Here is a 24,857-nt window from a genome sequence, read left to right as displayed (position 1 = left end):
GTGCCAAAATGTTGACCCTAAAAACTACCAAGCCTACGTGGCTCCCATGCTGAGTAGCTTATGAGCTAACTATGTTATTCGATTATGTGCAGGGTGTGCCAACTCGACGGTCGAGCTCGGTCGAGGAGTAAAATATGTTGATGTCGCGTTGAGCGCGTTGTTGACTTCTTGATCTTTGCGACTGTGGCCAAGGAAGGAACACGTCTCGGCCTTTGGGCTCTAAAGCCCAAAGGCAAGGATGCTAGATCTATGAAGTTCACAAATCGTTGGCGCCAGGTTTGGTTATGGTGATTATATTCGTGAAAGTATAAGCACGCCGAACTGGCACCAGACTATATGGACACAAATACTTGAAAGAGATGTATGTCTTGATGGTAAATGTGGTTCGGCCATCGGAATGTTGAACTTTAAAGTGTACTTGTGAATATCCAATCATAAAACAACTCGGCGTTCAACGTGTCGAGCCTAGTAACTTGTAACACCTCACTTCACCAAGAAGGCTGATGAGATGTCCTCTACCAACAAGGACTCGAAAATCCTTGTCGACTGAGACTTGGATAAATAACCAGTCGGTCTCGAAGCAGTGTTGTTTATCCAAACTGAAGGTGATCATTGATCGGCTGATTCTACGACTCCAGTGTTGTTTATCCAAACCGAAGATGTCGCCGATTGCCTTCACAGTACTGTTTATCCAAACTGAATATGTGTTGGCAAGAAGAAAGGGGGAAAAGATAAAATCTCAAAGGTTGTTGAGAAACTTTGCGCAGGGCAATTTGTGTGTTGAATTGGAGGGGCCTTGAATGATGCACTCTGTTGATGCACAAAACCGGATGGTCTTATTACAACGTAAATCCGACCGTGAATCTGCAATAAATGTAAATGACACAAGATGTATCGTGGTTCACCCCAATGTTTGGGCTACGTCCACACTGTAGTTGATTCTGTTTCTCTGTAATTGTATGGATACAAGTGTTTGGGGGAAGTCCCCCGGAGGAGAAAGAAGGGAAGGGAGAGGAGAGCCTCGGTGGTGTGAGGTCTCTCCTGAATGTAATGATAGCTTCTCTTAGCCTTCTTAGGCTTGGTTCTTTTGCCTCCTTTAGAATGAGGGTAGGAGTCCCCTTTTATAGAATAAGGGGCTCCTCCTCTTTTACAAAGTATGGGCTTTAGTGTGAGGCCTAAATACAAGGCCCAAGGCCCAAATATACGAGGCCCTAAATATGGTATAAACAGTAGTCCCCCAAGTCTTCAGTCAAGAGAGTCTTTTGGCTGGAGACTTGAAATTCAGTCCATGTGTGGGCCGAAGTAACTAAATGTCGTCTAGAACTGATGCTCGATATGAGGCGGTGCCCAATCTGAAATGATGTTCAACTAGAAGTAGCACATGTTGTGAGGCCGCTTTGCTTGTAGCTTATGTTGCCTTGGTTGGCTCAACTTGTGGCGTTGAAGGTGAGGGAGTCCCTTTTATAGAATAAGGGCTCGCTCCTCAATACATGAATGATGGGCTAGAGTTGATGCTCTCTAATGATGGTGAGGGAGTCCCTTTTATAGAATAAGGGCTCGCTCCTTAATACATAAATAATGGGCTAAGTCCCCCAAATATTTTTCATGAGGCCCAATTGAGGCCCAATATATGGTATATAATGTAGTCCCCCAAGTCTTCGGTCAATAGAGTCTGTTGGCTGGAGACTTCAAATTGAATCCATGTATGGGCCGAAGTGGCGGTTGTTCGGAGGCGGTATTTGTATACCCTGCACTGAAGCTTTGTAAGTGAAGCTTTGCAAGTGAAGCTTTGAAGCTAGAGCTCTGTAAATGAAGCTTTTAAAGCTAGAGCTTTTGTAAATGAAGCTTTTGAATCTAAAGCTCTGTAAATGAAGTCTTTGAAGCTAGAGCTCTTGTAAATGAAGCTTTTGAAGCTAGAGCTCTGTAAATGAAGTCTTTGAAGCTAGAGCTCTTGTAAATGAAGCTTTTGAAGCTAGAGCTCTGTAAATGAAGTCTTTGAAGCTAGAGCTCTTGTAAATGAAGCTTTTGAAGCTAGAGCTCTGTAAATGAAGTCTTTGAAGCTAGAGCTCTTGTAAATGAAGCTTTTGAAGCTAGAGCTTTGTAAATGAAGCTTTTGAAGCTGATTGACATGAGTGATGCTCATGAATGTTTATGTTGATTGACATGAGTGATGCTCATGAATGTTTATGTTAATTGACATGAGTGATGCTCATGGATGTTGTCATGAGTGATGCTCATGAATGTTAACATGAGTGATGCTCATGAATGTTGACATGAATGATGGTTATGAATGTTTATGTATGATTATCATGAGTGATGCTCATGAATGTTTATGTATGAATGACATGAGTAATGCTCATGTATAATTTGGAGTACTTGGCGTACTTTTGATCACCAGGTTGGTGCTATTTTGGGCTTATGGGTCTTTGCTCTCCACACAACGTTCCAGCCCATTTATTTTGGGCTTTGCCGTTTTTTTTTTTTTTTTTTTTTTTTTTTTTTTACCCTCTGATGGGGTTTATACATATTACTCTCTGATAGGGTTTATACAGATGTCTCCGAAAAATAATAAATTACATCATTCAAAAATACTGTTGTAGAAGGTGAGTATGGTAAATGGTTGGATAATATGATGATATCTGCACAATTGAAGGTTGGGTAGTGGAATGGCAGATGGCTGCGAAGCTTTTGCTTTAACTTTTTCTTTTCCTTTATGCTTTTCCGTCCACGAGTCCCTCACAATTATCTCTGGTCTTCCGCAATTATACCTGTCCACCCATGTTCTTTGGCCTTTGGAGACCATCTGACTTTAAGCTTTTAATTGCCATTGCTTTTTTTTTTTTGCTTTTCTCTAGAATGACAGTTGCTTGGACAGACACCACCCATTTGCTTTTCTTTATCTCTCCACTCATTCTCTGTCCTTGATCCGTAAGGCCAAGTGCTGTGTAATGCTGGCTCCTGCGCTGTCTCCACTCCTTCTTTGTTCTTGACAGCAACTTTAGTCCCGTCACTGAGAAGGAGCTTTCTTGCAGATGTTTCTAGAATCTCTCTACCAGGCGGTTTCTCTCTCGTTTTGTGTCGCACGCCTACTGGATTGTATTCCTGCACCGCGCGACAATCTGTTGTCAAACTACCGCAAGCATCGAAACTGATCTATCAACCCCTCATTGACCGAAGCCGTCTTGGAGATCGAACCCGCCGCTGCAGCTTGAAGATTTAACCCATTGCTTCCCTCTACAACCACCATCGAAACTCGCGAGATCTGCTTTTCTTAGATCGCAGAAATACCAGAAATTGCTGTCTGAAGCCAAGCCGCCTGTTGTTGCCTGAAATCGGATCTGCAAGAACCCAGGCGGAGGACTGTTGTTGCCGCGGCCACCGCTCCCTGTAGGAGCGCTGCCAGATGGAGTCGGAATATGCGACATTTTTGAGATAGTTGCAGGTCTAGACGAAGTTAGAGAGGTCCTGAAGGCTGAGGTAGGTAGCGCACTGAACCAGCAACTTCTCGTTTAGATCGACGATGGTTGTCGCCGGCGGAGACGGGCAAGTTTTCGCGTTTCGGAAGCAGGAGCTTCAATGGCAGAACATCACAACTGTATCGTAAATCCGGAAGGGCTAAGAACCTCTGTAAATGACGGTGAAGATGGTAGCTAATTGTCGCACATCACCCCTCATCATAAAAATCACCGCGCCTACACCATCGACTGTCAGTATGAAGTTTGTCAAAACCATACTTCTTTCTGCTTCTTGCAAAACCGAAGAGAAGTTCGGGCGGTGAAATGGGAAACTTGGGGCTGCTCCTGGGCGGGTGGCTTCGCTGGAAACGGAGACGGCGGTGCGAAAATGTGGTGGCGGCGAAGGTGTAGAGGGATTTTGAGAGAGAGAGAGAGAGAGAGAGACTAGAGTCTGTGTTTGTTCTGCTTACCCATTTCTGGGCTTCTAGAAAGAGAGATGGGACTAGGATTTTGGTTTGGTGTTTATGCAGATTCACGGTGAAGGTGAAAAAATGAAAGAGAACCGACATAACTTTTCGTGTCGATTCCCACAGACGGCGCCAAATGTTGATGCACAAAACCGGATGGTCTTATTACAACGTAAATCCGACCGTGAATCTGCAATAAATGTAAATGACACAAGATGTATCGTGGTTCACCCCAATGTTTGGGCTACGTCCACACTGTAGTTGATTCTGTTTCTCTGTAATTGTATGGATACAAGTGTTTGGGGGAAGTCCCCCGGAGGAGAAAGAAGGGAAGGGAGAGGAGAGCCTCGGTGGTGTGAGGTCTCTCCTGAATGTAATGATAGCTTCTCTTAGCCTTCTTAGGCTTGGTTCTTTTGCCTCCTTTAGAATGAGGGTAGGAGTCCCCTTTTATAGAATAAGGGGCTCCTCCTCTTTTACAAAGTATGGGCTTTAGTGTGAGGCCTAAATACAAGGCCCAAGGCCCAAATATACGAGGCCCTAAATATGGTATAAACACACTCCTTTTTCTATTTATAGCAGCAAATCCCCTCATGGCCGAGCTAGAAATGGACTAGGATTATAACTCTTCAACCCAATCTGATCAGGTCTCAGCCAATCCTAATTCCTATAGGACTTTGAACCAAGCTCTTTAACAATCCAGATTTATCCCCTAATTCTTAGCATCCTTAGCCTTAAGACTCCTTATTGCATTAGGATTCGACTAACTCACCCTTATCCAAACCAAGCCTCTTCATAATAAGATTCGGCCGACCTTAACTGGACGGCCCATAACAAGATTCTAGAAAAATGCTATTGGGCCGAGAATGACTCTAAGTTCGGCCCAAAATAACATTTTGGACCCAAACATTTATAATGAATTTTATGAAAATAACATTTCTCAAAAATGCTCCCCCTGAGATTGTGTTTGATCATGTAGGTAAGTAATTCCTAGCAATTTTTTTTTTTTTTTTTTTGTAAAGTTTGAATTTAGGCGTCATTTCGTGTCTAGGATAGTTTGAATTATATAACTTATTAGATTGAATGAAGAGTTGAATAAAACTACCAGTTGAGGGTAGAATGATGGATTAGTCACGAAAAAAATTTATCCCTCGCAAACTTCTGCCTTCGCTTGTACGCTTGGACAAAATAAACAAGTGGGCATCCATTTCTTGATTCAACAGTTATTGAATCTACCGAGTTATCCTATTGAAGCCGATCCTAGACACCCAATGAGGCAATAGGGTTTAGGCACATGTAGGATGTGACTTCAGTGCAATTGGGTTTGTGGTATAACACAGTTACTGCTAATTTTCTGCCAACTTTTGTTCCGAGATGGGATGACTGGTGAATTCCGACATGCCCTTTCGTAATTTTTGCCAAAGAAATGAAGTTTAAATCGAATCGTTGAAATGCCTTCACGCACTTTGATTTGTCGTCCTTCACTTGCCAAATATTAGAAATCCTAGACAGACAAATGTAGACAAATATTCGCAGGCAATTAGACATGATGGTTTGTTACCTGAGAATTCATGAGATCAATTTGGCGAGTTTGAGCTAGCAGCACTCTTTCCGACCCTTTATTTGTTTAGCTACTAATTGATGCATGATCTCAACTGCGTTTAACCACCTAGCTAAGATCATGCATCAAGTTAGTAGCTCAACAGAGTTGAGCAGGCAGATCAGTCTGTCGATTGAGTTTGAGAATGATGAACTTTCTATCTCCAAATAGATGTTAATCCCGTAAATTGGATCGTAGACAGCTGGTTCGAGGACTGAAGAACTTTTTAGTCTATAATAATTTCAACTTTGGGTCCCATTGGCATTCTTCCTTTGGTGGTGGAAAGATCGCACCGGAAATTGCTGTCTAACAATTCTTAAAATAAATCATATATTCAGTTTCAGTGATTCAGAATGTATGCGACGGCCAAAAAATTCACCTTTTAACTCATGAGGCAGTGTGCCACATTTTACCCCCATTTAACCCATTCTCACCAACAATACCTGCACTTTAATAATTACACAAGTTAAACCACATTTAAAACTACATTTACTTAATGCTAAGTACAAAACAAAATTAATTTGTTTTAATACAAAACAAAATTAATTTGTTTTAATACAAAACAAAATTAAATTTTATGCTAATCTTTTCACGCCGCGGAAAAAAGCAACATGAATATTATTTAAAAATTTGAATAGGAAACCACCTGGTATTGGGTTTCCCTTTTCTAGTTAGAAAATAGAAAAGGCTTGGCTCCCAAGCAACCAGCAGTTCTACTCCGTGTAGGATTATGAAATCATTGCATTAGCAACGTATATAGGCATAGGCAGAAGCCAACGAACCACAATAAACGATCAACTATTGCTTTCTTCTAAATTCTAACCCGAAAGACAACAATTATGGCACTTTCCAAGTCTCTCTTCGTTATTTGCTTACTGTTTACTGTCTCCTCCGCCGCCGCACAACCGCCATGCATGACCCGTATCTTCTCCAACAAGAAAACCTTCGCCGCATGCAGTACTCTGCCCGTTTTGAACTCGACGATCCACTGGAATTACTATCCGTTGACAGCCACGGTTGACATTGCATTCACACAATCTGTGGTGAGTGACTCGAGATGGGTTGCATGGGCCATAAACCCTACATCTACTGGCATGGTCGGTTCACAAGCCATTGTCGCTTACAAAAGAACCGATGGAACTATGACGGTTTATTCTTCACCAATTAAAAGTTACGGTACTCATTTAGAACAAGGGAATGTAAGCTTCCCTTTGTACGACGTCTCCGCGGTTTATGAGAACAACGAATTCATCATCTTTGCGACCATAGGCCTTCCGAACAATGTCAGCGTTGTGCACCACGTCTGGCAGCAAGGACCCATGTTCGGGAACACCCCCGGAATGCACTCGCTTTCTGGACCCAATGTGCAATCTTTTGGAACCTTAGATTTTCTTTCCGGGAAAACTGAAACAAGCAAGGGAAGTACTTCAACGTCCGCCTTAAAATATGCGCATGGAATTATCAATACCATCAGTTGGGGCATACTTATGCCCATTGGCATAATCGTGGCAAGGTATCTCAAGACGGTTGAAGGGGCCGATCCGGCATGGTTTCATGCTCATAGAGGATGCCAAATGCTGGCTTTTCTTGGAGGGATTGCAGGGTGGGGAACTGGAATTTTTCTTGGCTCAAAATCTCCAGGGATTCAGTACAAAGGGCATAAATGCATCGGCATCACTCTGTTTGTCCTTGCTACGATTCAAGTAGCGGTAGCTCTTTGTTTGAGGCCGAAGAAGACAGACGAGAATAGGAAATATTGGAACTGGTTTCATTGGGTTGTGGGGTATGGAACAATCGTCCTAAGCATCACCAATATTTTCAAAGGATTTGACATATTGGAGCCGGCCAACAAGTGGAAATTTGCTTACATTGCCATCATCGGCACTTTGGGATGCATCGCTGCAATCCTAGAGGTACGAAAACTAGGCTCTTTCCTTTCGAGGTTTAGAAGCAGTCGAGCTGCAGGGCCAGAAATCGTCGAGAGTACTCAAACAATAGTTTAACTATATATTTTTATTTGTAATTCATTGGTTGAATTTTTTTTTGTAATTTGACACTTAAATTAGACAGATGGTTTCTGTTACACGTATGCACTTTTATATCAGTATTTTTTGTTACATTTCATCAGCAATTTACATTTTTTTGTCAGAGTCGTTAAACAACCAAAAAACTTTTAAGAAAATAAAAAAGTAAAAAAAAAGTAGAAATCAGCCATAACTAGATGAAGTCATAATCCCCCACAAATATTAAGAGAGTATTGATCCTTGACGCCAACCCAATGAAAATTTCTGTCAAAATAAAGCACATGTAAGTTCGGAAAATCTGACCCGAATTGAACTAGGGAACTTTAGCGAAAAACATCCGGTACTGTTCACTTTAACGAAAAACCACATTTTTACGTGTCAAGAAGCTGGATTGTCATACGTGCCAAGAATGTCATCCAATTTGTCAATGTTGCCACTCTTTCTGGTAATAGATTTGTTGCCGTTCTTTTCTAATCTAAAGGTTCTTTTCTAATCTAAAGGACTACAGAAATACAACGCAATTCAGAGGCCGAATTGAACTGCAAAGATAATTCTGTTTATATCTCAGCTGGTATACACCTCAGCATAAAAAAAAAATTTCTTCCAAACACGAAAACCATTCTACACGTCCAATTTCATTACACGATGACACAATGAAAACATGAAACTCCTTCCCTGGTTCCACTCCTTTATTACTAGTTGAATGATCGAAAGCCACGTTGCGCAAGGCAGCTTTCAAACAAATAAGTTAATTAATCGATTGATTAATTAACTCGATGGAAGGAACTTGATTATGCAGGAAACGAACAATTTCCTAGCTGCAGGGAACGAGAAAATAACTTCTGTCTTCGCTTAAATTAATCATTGCTAAAACTAATGTTCTTTGCAGGATGTTATGTTGCAGGAAAAGGCAGCAGCGGTACCAACCAATGAATTCGACAGCCCCTTTCTTCTATCATGCCTGCAGATACCCTTTCTCCTCCAAATATGATATCACGGTTTCAGCCATCTCGCCTGGGGAGACACAATCCCCACCCTTCTGCTGCAATACTATCTGCAAATCAATAACTTGGACTCCAGTTTTAGATATAAACATCGGACCAATAAAAACTAAGAAAACAGTAAACTGAAAACAAGGAAATACAGGACATGAACGACATAGGGAAAATTACAAGCTTGATTTCATTGTTTCCTGGTCCAGTATTAATAGAAGTTTAGCGAGGTGCTGTCTAGTGAAATGGTGCCAGTCAAGACCAAATTTTTACACCTCGGCGCACTTTCATTTGGATCGTTCAACTATTCTGAATCTACACAGAAAATTGGGATTCCACAGGATGGCTCAATACATAAAATTCCTTACATGTTACAACTACTAAGATGGACGTAGATATAATTTCTTTTCAGACTGGAAAGCAGATCTTTAGAACTGCATACGCATATATCTACACCACCAAAGCCAATCACACTACCATAATCTTTCTTTTTAATTTATTTTATTCTTCTCTTTGTCTGATGAGTAATTAATTCATTCAGAAAAATGCAAAAGGAATACTACCCTACACAGAAGCATGATTTTACGTACCTCGCACTTTAATGGTGGCTCATATGGATCATCAACCCCTGTAAAGCCTGCAGAATGCCAAAGAAATTATTCATAGCTCATTATTTGGTAAGACTGATTTCGCAGGGGTGGGGAAAGAAATACAACAACACAACAAAGCCTTTTCCCACTAGGTGAGGTCAGCTGTGGGGGGATGCAACACGAGGACTTCCCAAGAGGTCACCCACCCTAGTACTACTCTCGCCCAAACTCGTTTAACTTCAGAGTTCGGACGAGATCCGATGCATGTGAGCTGGTATGATCGCATCCCAAGGATTCGACGTAAGATGGGGAAAGAAATAATGCAAAATTATAATTTGGTACTGGATTGGCTTTAAATGCAAATTCCTAGAAAATACTTTTAATTTTTCCAGCTCGTGCAAGCTTGTAGAGTCCCTTTGGGTCCCTATTCTCACACACATGCAGTGGCACATCCATGTACACCTGAGAATTGTGAGTTTTATCAGTTCATCAGTCATCACTGGCAAGATAGAGCCTCTTGTCTTTTGTTACATTTGGTGGTAATAAAACCAAATTGAATGAGTTATATTTTTGGATTGAATTCATTGCTCATGTTGAAGACACCACATACCTCAATAAAATCTCCTTCGGGAAATAGTGCACGGCAGGCATCTCGGTCCTTTCTGTAGGGAGATATTAAGCTAGCAATACAAATGATGCCAGCATCCGCAAAGAGCTTAGCTACCTCGGCTTTTTTATTTTTAGAATTAAATCAGTAAAAAGATAATAGAAAACAAAGGGAAAAGCCAATAATTTAACTACAAAAATACCCACCAATTCTTCGTATGTTTTCTGCACGATCTTCTGCTTTGAAACTAAGATCACGATTTAGACCATGACGAACATTGTCACCATCAAGGATGTAGGTGAGCTTTCCTCTCATGTGCAGGCCTTGACTCAAAGCACATGCCACAGTGCTTTTTCCTAAATACAGAGACCAAGATATGATAATGTTGGTTATGAGATTGCGTAAACTATGTGGTGACAAATTGAACAGAAAGAATTACCGCAGTAAATAAAGATGTATCAAAATGTCTATATCATAAAAGTCTTCCAATTGTGGAGAAAGTTAATGTGTTAAATTTCTTCTCTAATAGTTCTTCCTTTATATTGTGCCCCTGCAGTAAACACTCCGAAATGGCTAATAACTATTACAACAACAACAACAACAAAGCCTTTTCCCACTAAATATGAATCCTAGAACGCCATTGTGCTCGGTTCTGTGTGGCTAATAACTATTAGCTAAAACTAAAATTACAGGGTACTCCAATGTGTTACATATTATCAAAATAAAAGTAAAGGTATAATAAGCAATATTACAACTAAGAACCAGCACATATTGGTACTAAAGGAAAGCACACAGAAAGAGATTGTTAGCTAATAAGAGATCTCTTTCCATTCCATTGCGCTTGTTTGTGTGTGTTTGTATTCGTGCGTGTGTTTGTGTATGAGAGAGGGCGAGATACATAATGCACTCATACTAGTTAATTTCCTTTTCTTTATCCTCTTTTGACATATTTCTTTGAAAGGGAAGGCTGAGGTCAAATGATGTCACCACCTTTCATGTACGTATCATTATGCATAATGCCAGAAGGGTTATATACCATATCAGCATGATTACTTCTACGCAAGTTTAACTACAAGTCACAGATTCCCATAATATGCACAACAGAAAACCGCCAAATCTTACAAACTTCAGAACTATGAAAATAACATAATAAATTTTTTATAAGAATAACTATATAAGAAAAGAGCTGAAACTTTGTGGACATATGCAGATAACAAAAATTGCTTCTGAGACGCCAATTAGCATTTGGTATAGCAAAAGTGAATAGAAACAAACCTGAACCACTTAGACCAGTAATCCATATGACACAGCCTTTCTGCTTAAGCAATTGTTGCCTATCAAGTTTCTCCACCGAGCACTTATGCCACACAATGTTTGCCGAGTTATCCATTGTTGACATCTGGTGCAAATTTCTACCTAATTAGATGGTTGGTTTAAATTAGAACCGTAAATCCATCCATATAAAACAGTATGTAATCTTACAACATTCTAGAACAATAGTTTAATGCCAATAAATTTCATTAAAGTTTCAACGATATATAAAATCACTAAATTCTGCAAACAGCCTCCATAATCTAAAGGATGGATCCTTATCAAGTGTCATTTACAGAACTGGGAAAAAAATGAACAAAGAGAAAAACACCTCAAACAGGTATGAACATCCTTTGAGGCTCAAAACAAGTACGAAATTCAATGTATCGTGTTCAATTCAAGGCCCACTGATAACCAAAACTGCAAGAATTCCAAAATAAGCAAGCTGAATTACGTCTAGACCGAAAAATAAATAAGCAAGCAAACAAAGAATCAAGGTTTATATGGTTACTGAATCATCAACCTCCTAGGAATCGCTTGAAATGCTTCAATTGAGCTCGAAAATGGCGGCTGGCAGCACAGATGAGAATTTAACAGCATGAATGTTTTGTACAGGAGAAAAAGATACAGAGAGAGGTTGACCACATAGCAAAGTGGCAAAGAAGAGAGTAAAAAGAAAGAGTCCACTCCAGAACCAATCATTTACTTACCAACACAAAACCCAGTTTTCTTTTTTTGTGGGAAAAAAAAAATTAAAAAGTGAATTTTTTTTTACATGGGAATCCAACTTTAGAGTCTACTTTTCTCCCCCATTCCATTACCATTTCTACCCAAAGATGTATGCATGCATACATACATACATACATAATCATATATATTCTCACAATATTACCAAAGGCCTTGTATTTGAAAAGGGTTAACAAAATTACTAAACATGTTAAATTTTGATTTGTAATTCACAAAAGCAAAGAACTTTATTTCCAATGGCATCAAATAAAATTAAATTTAAAAACAACCAGAGAAATCTTGAAATTAAAGGGGAGCAGCGAGTGCAGTACCAGAAATGGCGGGGTAATCATTCCTCAAAGAAACTGTCGGATCCTCCATTGCCTTAATGGGGCGCAAAAGCCTGGATCCAATCGCAGCGCCGGCCTTTTTCATCTTCGAAACCCCCAGCTTCGCCGCCGACAACGACGGCGCCACCGCCACCAACGGTCCAGATTCAATGTCCCGCGGGGGGCCACAAATCGACGGTTTCAATAACTTCACCAAACTCATCAATTACCAAGAAAATGCGAGAGATCACAATCAATGGATCAATTAGGGAACAATTCGGGTTTTAATATAATTTTAATTTTAGTGGTTTTGCAAAATTAGAGAGACGTGGAAGGCAGACATGGAGAGCGAGGTTACTGGTTGCGGCGCGAGAGGAGGTGGTTGGTCGATTGAATACGTTTTCTTGAGACAACAATCAATGGCTCTGCTTCCATTTCTTTCTCGCCTCCTCTCTCTCTTCTTCCTTCTCTCTGCTACTTGTAGATTTGCAGAGGAGAGGGAGATTTTCAGAATCCAGTAGGGATAAACCGAACGGAAATACTATATCTATATTTATAATCACAAAAATTAACTATATTTATAACCGTAAATTAACCATAGGTATTATCAGTAACTATACTCATTAGATAACCGATTTTTCATCGGTTAACGGTTATATTTATATTCGTTAATACAAAAAATATATTTCTCCAATTTATGCATGGTAATTTAGTAAATATTAATTTCGTCATTAAATATTTGATATATAAAATGATTTAATTAATGGATTTTGTGAAATATAAAAATTAAAGCTAAACATTGATAATGTTGGTTGATCTTTGATATCTCGAATAAATACTATTAAATTCTTATAGATTTTGATTCATATCAAAACTTTTGAACTTTGCCACAAAATGCAATTCACACAATGCAATTTTTGTTTTCTCAAGGTCATGGATTCAGTGAATAATGACATACATATATATACATATAATTATATTATATATTATTTGGTTCGGATTCGGGTACGGATATGAATTGGGGACCCCTATAACCATATCCAAAACCATAACCGAATAATATTCACGGTTTTTCCCAATACCCAAAATATACTCGAAATTTTCATACCCAAATCTAATCCATTCGGACGATTATCCACGGTTATCGGGTTTAACGGTTAAAATAGCTATCCCTAGAATCCAGCAACCGCTATGGTGGGAAAGGAGTTTCGTCCCACGTGCTCTTATATGAGCGTCGTCCTACACTCATAGTTTTTTTTTTTCTTAATAAGTGATATTCTATATTAAATTATCATAAAACAAAAGGAGATCAAACCCTCTGCACTCAAAATAGATGTGATTTCTCTGTAAACCCAATCATTAATTGACATTATATTTATAAACATAATTTTTCTTAATTATACTGTTGGAAACTTAATACGTGTTAGTCAATGATTAAGACTACATAAAGGCCGTAGAAGATTTGGTTTCAAACAAAAGTGATGGAGATCTTAGCTAACGACGAGGTTTAATAAGCGATATCCTATACTAACTTACTTTAAAACATAAAAAGATATTAGCTAACAATGAAGTTTGAACCTACGCTCTCATTTAAGGACTTAACAACTTATCACCATTGTAGTAAAGTGTTACTTGTATTTTTATAATTATATTGAAATTCGTGTTTTATACCTGTTTTCAATGTTCAGTTGAAGCTTTATTAATGAATATCGTCATTTTTTTCCCAAAATAATAATAATAACTGATAAAAAAAAAGTAATCGTGTGGCACATATTTTGTGTCGAGCTGTCTTCCATTCATTTTATTATAAAAACACATAAATGTAGTTTTTTATTTTCCGTATCACGTCACACTTTAAGATGGAAGTTGCTAAAACAAATTACTTTCAATTTCTTTCTGAGTGGATAAATATTGTCTACTTATTGCCTAAAATAAATATTTCTTACCTATCATAGCGAGCACGTTTTTTGTGTATTTGAATAATTTAATATGTTGTTTTATTCAATGATGTATTTACATTAATGAGTAAGAGATACAAATTAATATCTAATTCGTTATTCATGAAAGTTGAACTTAAGACATTCCACATAAAAATGAAGAGGAATATCATCGTAGTAATGCTCACTACCATTTTTTAGGTGAGCATAAATTCACTCAATAAAGAGAAGAAGACCGTATCATGTGATGAGAAATAAAAAAATAAAGATCATATTACGCGATAACAGAGAAACCTAGAATTTGATTGTTTAAATACGAAAACTCTTGAATTTATCCTTGTCAAAATCTTAACACACCTATAGCATGTTGAGTGGCCTGGCTTGGAAATATATGTCTAAGGTTGTGCTTCAAAAATCCCACTCATTAGGAATATGAATCCAAGTGACACAAAACTCAACCAAACAAAAAGGCCATGTCACTTGACAACTCACTTGACACTCTGTTGTTTTATTTTGCAATTTCCTAATCAAAAGTTTGACATGAATGGTACGTGGACCAAACTTGTATATCATAAGTGGCACAATAAAAAAAAGTGTTGTAATTGTACATTAAGATTTTTCGTATCTTTCTGAATAAAATATATTATTTACACTAAGGGAGTGAAGAGCGAGCTAGCCTCATAATGGGCTAGCAATAATATGATTCAAATTCGCTTTCGTTGATAATCGAACCTAAAACCTCCTATTTACAAATAAAGAGAAACATCACTAGACTGTAGTAATAAGTAGCATAGCTCAAAACTTAGGTAGATGATAGTGATTGCGTTGTGGAACCAATAGGGGTTTTGGTGGTAATTGACATAGAAGCCACTAATTGGTGACTTTCTTTTGTTAATGGACACTTGTGATTGGGATTATCCTAAATTAGTCCTCTCTTCCTATCTATCCAACGTGAATCTTGCAAATAGTTTATTGTCATGGCCCAAGTATAATTTCACCAAACAAAAAGCACTTTATGTTATAGCTTCAAGGCCAAAAATCACAAATGTGTAGTAAAAGCCGAAACAAACCAACCTAAACCAAAACTTTCGGTATATAGAACCGAACCAGACGAATTTGTTATTTGATTAGTTACTGTGGTAAACTCATTACCAAGATAGTCAGATAAATCTAATACAAATGCCAAACTAATACGAAATGTTTAACGTTCCAGCAAGTTCGTATTATATATGAGAAACCTGATGCAGTCGGATGAGTTTCAGTTTATCACTCTAGCTATTATCCTTGTTCATGAGTTTGTAATTTAGGAGGGTTAAGGAATATTAAAACCCACTAGATAATTGTGTTCAACAAATGTCTTTTTTGTGAGAGTTCCTCTTTGTTGGGGCCCAAAAATATCACACACCAATCCAATCAAGTCTAAGGCCCAATTGCCATGCAAAGTCTATATTCAAACCCAAACACATGCGAAGACTCATGATCGATGAGAAATATATTTACAAACATGTCATGCCACAGTGATTAAGCCGGATATTTACGCCGTGCTCATGCCTCTTCATCACATGTTTCCTCATGATAGTCACTATTCATGCTAAGCTCAAGTCACATATTCGGGGCTGTTTAAGTGGATTGTGGTGTGGATGGTTCCAAAAGGTTATTGGGCCTACGTGGAATCGGGGTTATGGAAGACTTTGGACTGCTTGGGGCCCAAGGATCCAAGTCCATACCTTTTGCATTTCACGTATGCAACATTGAGAGATAACTAGCCTAGTTTACCCTTTTCCCTAGCAAGCCAACCCTTTTAGTTAGGACTAAACTAGATTCCTACATTAAATGCAAGTTAAGCATAGCAAGTCAGGCATTTAATGCTAACTTTCCCTTCCCCATCTTGCACAGACAACCAACGCACGAAAGCCATGAGGTGCGCTACCAGAAGTAGCGTTTGCGGAAAGCTACCCTGGGAAAGCCCCGCCTCGAGAAGAAGTAGACTGCAGGTCTCAACAGTGCAACTACCTTACACCAAAAGGGGAATAATAGGATGGCTAGAGAGAAAAGAAGGGAAGACCAAGCCATAAAGAGACATTCCATTAAAGCTTAGAGAATAACCCTTCACTTACCTAAGGAGGGGGAAACCATTAGAGGCAACAAATAGAAGATTAGGAGGTAACATAGAGAGAGATAGAAAGAACACAAGGGAGAGAACCACCCAAGAAATAAGCTCAGAGAGTTCCATCTTACCCATAAACATTATCCAAGCCTCAAACATCATTATCTATGCAATCGTAGTAATTTCCACAGCCTTCCATTAAAGATCCCAGCCATTAGAAACCTTACTATCACCCTAGGAAAGCCCAGATTATCCAATCAAGAATGTCATACAACCATGCAAAGCCCTTCTTTTTCATGTTAAATCGATAATCTTCTAGCTTCCACACCACGCTTCACTTGAGCAAGTCATTATCTTGATCAATCATGTTATCTTCGAGCCGTTAATGTTACCGGGGTATTTCTTAAGACAAGCTAACTCTTTCGAGATATTCCGGGACTTGGTACGAATCTGCAACAAGGGAGACAAGAGGACATTCTCAAAGCCCAAGTCCACATCGACCTAAAAGTCCCCCAACATAAATTGGCGACTATGTTGGGAATAGGTCACAATCTTGATTCAATTATACCAAGATCCAGAAGAAACACTACCAAGAGTGGCAACACCTAGGCGAGGTTGCTTCCCAACTCGACGAGTCTCAACACAAAGGTAGCACCAGGAGAGCTAGGAAAACCTAGATGAATATGACATGTTGGACATCATCGTAACCATTCATGCTTTAGGTGAAGCCCAAAAAGATATTGTTGCAACTGTGAAAAAGTTGAAAAACTCAATCTTGAAGCCAAGCAAGAAAGCCAGTGACAAGGATTGCACGCTCAAGGAAAAAGCTTCCCATGATGAGTCATCTGCTGTTACTGGCAAAAGTCCTAAGTAAACACCATCTTTTGTCACTTAGGAAGACGTCATAGTCATGCAATAAAAAGAGCAGCACAAGAGGTTGGAGGATTGAAATATGTTTCTAAGCCATAATATCTAACTAGCGTTCTCTACATGCCATACTTTAAGGGATACGAGACTCTCAACCTTGTTTTCTTTGACAGAAGGAAGGGTAGCCCCAAGGAACATATATGTCATTTCATTCACATTTTGGGTCCTCATGCCGACAACTACAACCTTTGTCTCAAGGAGTTCTCGAAAAGTCTAACTGACCATTCCTATACTTAGTACACCACCCTCGCACCAAGTTCCATATGGACTTAGGAATAGGTGGCAGTAAGTTCTGAAAAAAAAAAGTACTTCCAGCATGAGGAAAGGGTCACGACAACTCAACTCAACAATACGCGTCAAAAGCACAGGGAAGATCTGGTGGCTTTTGTTAAACGTTTCTGAGACCTCACCCTTAACTACTATGACGAGAAAAACGAGGAAGCTCTTATAGAGATCTGCATCAGCAACATTGTTGTTGACTACATGGTGTACTTGGAGAACATCGGTATCAGCTCGTTCTCGAGGATATTGGAAACAGTCAGAAAGACCAGTTTGTCAGTCAAGCTTTCCACGAGGTGATCCTGGAAAACTGACAAGAAGAAAACTCATCATGCCCTAGCCGTGGATGACAGATCTGACTACAACCCACAAAAAAAGAAGGAAAGAGATAGTGATAGGGAAACCTATCATCCACTAGCGTGAACGATGAAGAATTTCAAACCATTCTCCATACCATGTTTACACAACCCCTTCCAAGGAAGATAGAAAGGATCCCAGGTACTGTCGCTACCATCAATATGTAGAACACCCCTATATTGTATGCTAAACTTTGTGGGAAATTCTCCATGCAAAAATCCACGAAATGACACTAGAGCTGCTATGCAAAACGCAAGCCATAAACACTGACCCTCTGCCGAAACGCTGAGGGAAAGAGGTAACAGTTGACATCACATGCTCCGGAGATAATTATGCCTACCACCGATGGATCAACGACCCCAAGCCACCGAAGGCTATATGGGAATCTTCCAGGAACATGGATAAGGCTTACTGGTGCAAATACTCAAAGTCGCATAACTAGTACACGCTATGGCCTCAAGCTGAGGGATGGAGAGATAAAGATGCAAATCTTATGGATTTTTCCCTAAGCCTAATTGAAGCATTCACCATCAATATGCCAGAAGAATACAACGAATGAACCTCGGAAGAACAACTGTTCAACCAAGAAATGACGGCTGTGACTTTGCATAGCCTTACCGACATGGAAGCCAACGCAACTGAGCATTACCTTTCCCAAGGACAAGGCCTACTACAGCGCAGGCCTTCCAAGAAAACCCGTAGTTCAAATCCCTATTCAACCAGCTTGAATATGGCCCTAAAACAAGGATTGCTGCTGCTGAAACTTTCATGCATGTTTTCGAGGACTATGGCCTCGTTTGGCAGCTCGGACTGTACTGACTATTTCAGTCAGATAGGATAATTTGTTATCGGATAGTACTGACTAATTAATTGGGTATTTGGTGCAGTGTCGAACTAATAGTGTTTGTACTATATCGGATAAGAGAACTTAGAACTATTATTTTGTTTTAAAGAAAAAAAATAATCATTAATGAAAAAGAAAAAGATTAAAAAACAAAAAACTTGTCAAATGCAAGAACCCAGTGTGATGATTAATGGAAAAAAAAGAAAGAATAGAAAACAAAAACAAAGTTGTCAAATGCTTGTCAAATGCAAAAAGAACCCAGTAGCCATTACACCAGTGTGGGTGGATGGTGTCAAGCAGTGGCGCGGAGCACAGACAATGGGTTCCAGTGGTACAGGCTGAAGCAGAGGATGCGACGACAAGTTTCCAAGAGTGAGGTTCTCAGATTTGGATTTTGGCAAATGGCGACAACAAATTGTGACATATACGAGGTCTGGGTTCTAGGCTTCAACTCAACGCAACTCGGTTTCAAACTTCCAATTCCCACATGAATCTCTCCCAATTTTGAATTTAATCCCCACACTCTAATAAAATCAATTAGCAAGTAAGCTAAAAACCCAGATATTCAAATCATGATGCCCAGAAACGGAGGTCACAACGTCCAGGAACGGAGGTCACAACGTCCAGGAACGGAGGTCATAGTTCCCACCTGGGTTCGATCTACTACCTCCAGTTCTCTATTCGTATATGCTTGATGTGGATCATTCGATTCGTTACCTTTGGATCTCTATTCGTATATGCTTGGTGTTAATCAAAGGTTGCGACCCCCAAGAGCTGATGGCGAGATAAGTCTGAGAAAGGCGAGTGATTTTTCTTTAGCAGGAGTCCGACTAATAATCCCAAGGTTGCGGAAGGGATAATGAAGCGAGTGGGAGGGGTATTAAAATGGTAGGGCCGAATTAAATAATATGGTGCTTATTTAATACCAAACTTACCAAACACCAATTTCATATTATTAGTACTATCCGATGGTCTTACACGGTATGCCAAACGAGGCATATGGCTCTTAATGCTATACTGCCCAGCCACAGAAGGCTTTCCTTAATAACAACAACGCCGTTATCTTCATTGATAAAGACATGGATGTGGCTTTCCCTGACCACTAGAGGCCACTATACCTGAAAGGGCATATAATGACGTTTTCATCAGGTGAGCTTTGGTTGAAAATGGCTCATCCGTCAACATTCTGCCATTGGCAATGCTCACTGTAGCAGGTGTCCCAACGTCAAATGTGGTAGGTGGTAGGATTAAAAGCACACCACAAAGTAGCACACAAATTTCCTATTGATTTTCCTTATTAACACTAAGATTTGTCAATTGTAGTATATGAAAATAAGGGTCTTTCCCGCAGAAGATTGTTTTATCTAACTACTTAAAATGTCACAAAAACTGGTTGTTGTCCCTACTGACCACCCACCAAAAAATAATTATTAGACTGACTTACACTAATCTAAAGTCTACGAAATTTTATAAGCAAACACTAGACACACAGAGTTACACTTCTACAAATTTTTGGGATTTTTGGATTAGATTTGATATTTAAATTAAATCAAACAAAAACAGGACAGAAACATATTTTAAGTAGTTCACATATTAAGAAAAACGAGTTAGGGGAATTGCTATCCACCACCAAATAATCATGCAAACATGTTATGTTTCATTCAAATTCCTTTTACTTCAAGATGAAGATGCTCAAGTTGGCTCAATGTTAGAACACAACCTATTACTCTGTTCATAGATTTAACAAGTAGGAATCATTAAGAACGAAAAGAGTTTGAGTAATCACAAGGCATCGTAAGTACTGGCGTTGTCTTACTTATCCTAGAAATTGGTTCACATGTTAATTGTAATTAACAAGTACTACTATAGAACATATGTAGGTCCTCATTCAATAAGGGCAGGCACACACATATTCATAGTGTTAGAATCCTAGATATGCTTACTACGTATGCATCCATAGAAAACAAATAAAGAATTCATCAATGAGACAAGTAGTGAACCAATTTTCATCCATTCATAAAAGTAATTCAAACGAAATGTCATAACAAACTTGCAATCATATTCGAGGCTTCAAAACAGCCCCTAACTACTAAAAAATTAGTTACACACAATCCTTAAATAAAAACAAAAGATAGACATGAGTTTGAGAAGATAGAACCGAAAGAAATCGACTCAGGACTCCTCCTCTCTTCCTTCCTTCCCCAATGCTGCTTTTAAACCAATTCTTGCTGCATCATTTTCTTCTCCTTAACTCACCCACTAATAGCCATTTAGTGATGACAATAAGTGAGAGGAAATGTGGTAAAACAATTGTAACACTTTAGGTAGCCTTTATGCCAATTACTCCCTCTTAATCCTCGTTTTTTATTCCATTTCCTCTGATATTTGAATAGGTGTCAGCTGACTTGTTCTTGGCTGCATCAGTTTTGGCTGCTAGTTTTATTGGATTTATTGCCTTCAATGCAGTTACAAACTGCTCAGCGTCTTGGAAACCTTTCAGTGTTAAAATGGCCATAACTTCTTCTAGAAAAATGATATTAACAATCCGCGAAATGCTCCAGAAAATAGACATCCGTAGCTTTCCAAGAATATAAGGCTCATTCTATAATTCATTCTGAGCTGTTCGCAACTTTCTTCCAAAGTTAGCTGATCTGCACAGGCAGTTTTGACGAATTTGTTACTAAAAATCCTACTTGTGCTATTTTTCTTTTCTTTGCTTGACAAATCCCACAAAACACAAAAACAAAGTAAAAAGCTCAAAAATATAAGGAACTAACTAAGAAAAGAGAAGTGAATTTGATGTAAAATATATATAAATATGAGCTTATCAGTAGGATCTCAAATCTCTATCAATGGGTTTGGGAACAGCAGTGAGAAAACTATTGGATACATCGAGATCGACTTGAAGATTGGCCCTGTCAGGTCCTTTACTAAGTTTTATATGATTAATATCAAAGTGGCCAACCACACTATGCTCGAAAGGCCATGGATAAACAAGCACAAACTCGTGGCCTCCATTTACCATCAATGCGTCAAAAGAATGATTGGTCTAAGGCCTATTCACATCCTAGGAAACCAGATGCCATTCAACCTAGACAAGGTTCATAAATCCGATGCCGAGTTCTATAATGATTTCTCAAGTGCTGAAAGTGGGATATCACAGGCCTCAAGGATACCTTTACCCCATTAGGAAAATGTTCGAGATCTCAGTGACCAAGAATTCCTCGCTAATGTGGAAAAAGGAAAACGTATATAGCCAAATGTCAATGTCTTTGTCTACACTCCACCTTAATGCTCTACGGTTGTGTTTCCTGACGGCTGCGTCTCTTACCACTTATTAAGGATTGGGTTACCTGACCATATTGTGAAGGAAAGCCTTAAGTATGGGGGCACTGCATACCAAGTTAGTGACGTCCTTAAGGAAACTGAAGACATGCCTGCATCTGCTGTCGAGGACGGATCCTTGCAAAAAATCATGCATGCGCCAAAATGCATGCAAGATGGATCCACTATAGTGGCGGGAAAGCTTGAAGAGGTAAACTTCAGCGATGATCCCTCTGTACAAATAATGATTTCTATTAGTGTTTACTTATATGCCGAGGAAAAGAAAGAACTAGTCAGCTTGCTAAAGAAGTTCAATAACGTATTTGCCTGAAGTTATGAAGAGATGTCAGGCCTTGATCCAAATTTAGTATACCACACGCTAAATACACAGCATGGGCTCAAGCCTGTAGTGCAGCCAAGGAGGAATGTCCACCTGGAAATAGAAGCTACAATCAAAGTGAAGGTAGAAAAGCTTCTGGCAACCAAATTCATCAAGCCTATCAAGCACCCTCTTTGCCTAGCCAACATCGTCCTAGTAAAGAAGAAGAACATTGTCCAATTTCGGATATGCATCGACTACCGACATCTCAATGCAGCATGCCTAAAAGATGAGTTTTCACTACCCAACATGGACATCTTGATCGATTCAACCTCAGTGTAAAGCCTGATGTCATTCATGGATGGCTTCAGTGGGTACAATCAAATCAAGATGTCTGCCAAGGACGCTAAGATGATGGCTTTTCGTACGCCATTGGGAAACTTTTACTACATAGTCATACCATTTGGACTAAAAAATGCTGGTACCACTTATCAGCGACCAATTATGGCAATCTTTCATGACATGATAAGAAATGAAGGGGGAAGACTATGCAGACAACCTCGTCGTGAAATCCAAAACCAGGAAAAGGCACTAGGAAGTGCTGAGGAAATGCCGAGCATATGGGTTAAGATAAAACCCAAGAATGCGTCTTCGGTGTTTCCTTGGGCAAGTTCCTAGGCTTCCTAATGCATCAGCGCGGCATCGATGTAGATCCAGACATGGTGCGTCCATCGAAACTCTCATGCCCCCCTAACAAACGTAAAAGAGCTGAAAAGTTTGATAGGGAAGATGTCATACATTTGGTGTTTCATCTTAGGATTAGCAGCAGCAACATGAGCCTTCACCCCATTGCTTAAGAAAAGAAAGGAATTTGTATGGACCAAGGAATGCACCGAAAGCCTATCAATGAGTCCAACAACTAGTCACCAACGTTCCTACCATGAAGACACGTCCAGGGCATTCCGCTCAAGCTCTACCTAGTTGTAACAAACACCACTGTAGGAGCCCTGCTTGTCTAAGACAATCTAGATGAGGAAGAAGCATCAATCTACTATGTCAGAAGACGAAATGCCTTAGCTTAGCTCTTGTCTACGCATCACAAGGGTTATGCCATTATTTCCTAGCCCACAAGCTGCATGGTAAAGTCTGACCCCGTAAGGTATTAGACCCATACTATCTGGCTATTTGACCTATTGGTTGCTCCCACTTTTCGAATTCGATACTATAAATATGACGTCTAAGGCTATCAAAGGCCAAGTTGTGATAGACATGTTAGCATTGTTTCCCGAAAGGAAGAAGCCATAATTTCCAAAGAAATCCTTGGTACACTGCCAGAGATAGCTGCCACCGATGTGGAAAATGAGCCATGGGTCATGCATTTCGATGGTTATTCCACAGACACGGAAGGATGAGCTGGCATTATACTTGTTAATCCAGAAGGCCAAGCTACTACCCCATCTTTCAAGCTAAGTTTTCCGTGCATAAACAACATAGCGGAGTATAAGGTTTTTGTCATGGGCCTTTCCATAGACAAGGAAATGGGTGCAAAAAGGATACGAGTTGTAGGGGACTCGAATTTGGTAGCTTCACAGTAAAAGAAATAACATTGGCATTATACCGCACTATGGCCGAGAAACGCATGGCAAGCTTCAAGCAGGTGGTGTTGTAACATATTACAGGCACAACCAACAGATATGCGGATGCCCAAGCCACACTAGGTTCGAAGCTTACTTTTGTCGAAGAACAACCCAACATTGCTATAATCAGAAAGAAGGCCCAGCCATTAATGCAACATTCACAAAGGAAGGGTTAGAGGATGATGACTTGAGGGAAACTGTCCAAAGGGAACTTTCCAAGCCAAGCAAATAGCTCAACATCAAATATCTTAAGGATTACATCAACGTTGCTGGGACACTTTACAAGCATCAGTGTTAACCCGATGTCTTAGACCAAAAGAAATACAAAAATGGTTGCTCGAAATTCATGAAGCCACATGCGGAGTCGACCAAGTAGCAAGTCTTTATCGCCGACTACAAATGAAATGGTATTATTGGCCAGAGATGAAGCAACAAGCCACATGCATCCAAGCCGAATGTCCAAAATGCAACAAAACACTTTCTCTGATAGAGGCATTTGTAGTTTCCAGCATTGATGATTGGAGGTCCCTATACATGACCTTTTTCATCGATGGAACACTACTAAGCAATAAGGCGCACACAAACTAAAAAGGACAGCCAAGAAATACTTCATGGATAAAGCAACTCTATATCGGAAATGATTCAATGAGGAACCATTGAGATTCCTTAGGCCATCCGAGTCATCACAATTCATGCAGGAGGTACATGCTAGAGAATGCGACGAGCACCAAGGAAGAAAGAAGGTGTTAAGCAACTACTGAGCCTGGGATACTATTGGTCAACCATGAAGGAAGACAAGTACAACATAGTCAAGAGATGCCATGCATACTAAGTCCATAGAAACTTAATACACAAGCCTCTAACACTACTGCAAGATATGCGTATCCCATGGTCATTCCATACTTGGAGGCTCAATTTGATAGGAACAATCAACTCGACTTCCGAAGGCCATTTATGGATCCTAGTAGCCACTGAGTACTTCACAAAGTGGGTAGAGCAATCCCTTTCAGGAAAGCAACAGGAGTAGC

At 39.6% G+C, this 24,857-nt stretch overlaps 2 protein-coding genes and 1 non-coding gene across 22 annotated transcripts; 1 reads left to right on the top strand and 2 right to left on the bottom strand.

Moving 5' to 3' along the window:
- The first annotated feature begins 6,358 nt into the window (after positions 1 to 6,358).
- On the top strand, positions 6,359 to 7,522 carry LOC103404298 (cytochrome b561 and DOMON domain-containing protein At5g47530-like). Its single transcript, XM_008343195.1, has one exon. The coding sequence runs from the start codon at positions 6,359 to 6,361 to the stop codon at positions 7,520 to 7,522; it is 1,164 nt and encodes a 387-aa protein (XP_008341417.1).
- A 555-nt stretch (positions 7,523 to 8,077) lies between these two features.
- Positions 8,078 to 12,649, bottom strand: LOC103404032 (adenylyl-sulfate kinase 1, chloroplastic). 20 transcript variants are annotated; one of them, XM_008342909.4, is made up of 8 exons: positions 11,567 to 11,740; positions 11,375 to 11,463; positions 11,008 to 11,148; positions 9,939 to 10,088; positions 9,736 to 9,854; positions 9,503 to 9,587; positions 9,126 to 9,172; positions 8,078 to 8,597 (listed from the first exon to the last, which is right to left on the bottom strand). In XM_008342909.4, exons 3-8 carry the CDS (start codon positions 11,129 to 11,131, stop codon positions 8,499 to 8,501), a joined length of 624 nt encoding a protein of 207 aa, XP_008341131.1. In that variant the 5' UTR covers positions 11,132 to 11,148; positions 11,375 to 11,463; positions 11,567 to 11,740; the 3' UTR covers positions 8,078 to 8,498. The 20 variants fall into 20 exon arrangements, with proteins under 20 accessions (XP_008341131.1, XP_008341144.1, XP_008341161.1 ...); XM_008342922.4 differs by having other exon boundaries at positions 11,008 to 11,144; positions 11,567 to 11,723; XM_008342939.4 differs by having other exon boundaries at positions 11,008 to 11,131; positions 11,567 to 11,707.
- On the bottom strand, positions 9,295 to 9,413 carry LOC114823794 (5S ribosomal RNA). The gene has a single exon (XR_003771741.1). It is a non-coding gene; the product is annotated as a 5S ribosomal RNA (ribosomal RNA).
- Positions 12,650 to 24,857: the final 12,208 nt, after the last annotated feature.

Source organism: Malus domestica, chromosome 02 (genome assembly GCF_042453785.1).
Source record: "Malus domestica chromosome 02, GDT2T_hap1".
Classification (NCBI taxonomy): domain Eukaryota; kingdom Viridiplantae; phylum Streptophyta; class Magnoliopsida; order Rosales; family Rosaceae; genus Malus; species Malus domestica.
The sequence above is the reverse complement of the archived record's forward strand: the minus strand, read 5'-3'. Positions and strand labels throughout refer to the sequence as shown.

What these genes read in the sequence shown, in the direction of transcription:
- LOC103404298 (XM_008343195.1), top strand. Translation starts at nt 6,359, where the DNA reads ATGGCACTTTCCAAGTCTCTCTTCGTTATTTGCTTACTGTTTACTGTC.
- LOC103404032 (XM_008342891.4), bottom strand. Translation starts at nt 12,321, where the DNA reads ATGAGTTTGGTGAAGTTATTGAAACCGTCGATTTGTGGCCCCCCGCGG. An exon ending in TGATTACCCCGCCATTTCTG is followed by an intron (nt 11,149 to 12,101) that starts GTACTGCACTCG and finishes CCATCTAATTAG; the next exon opens with GTAGAAATTTGCACCAGATG. An exon ending in TACTGGTCTAAGTGGTTCAG is followed by an intron (nt 10,089 to 11,007) that starts GTTTGTTTCTAT and finishes CTCTGTATTTAG; the next exon opens with GAAAAAGCACTGTGGCATGT.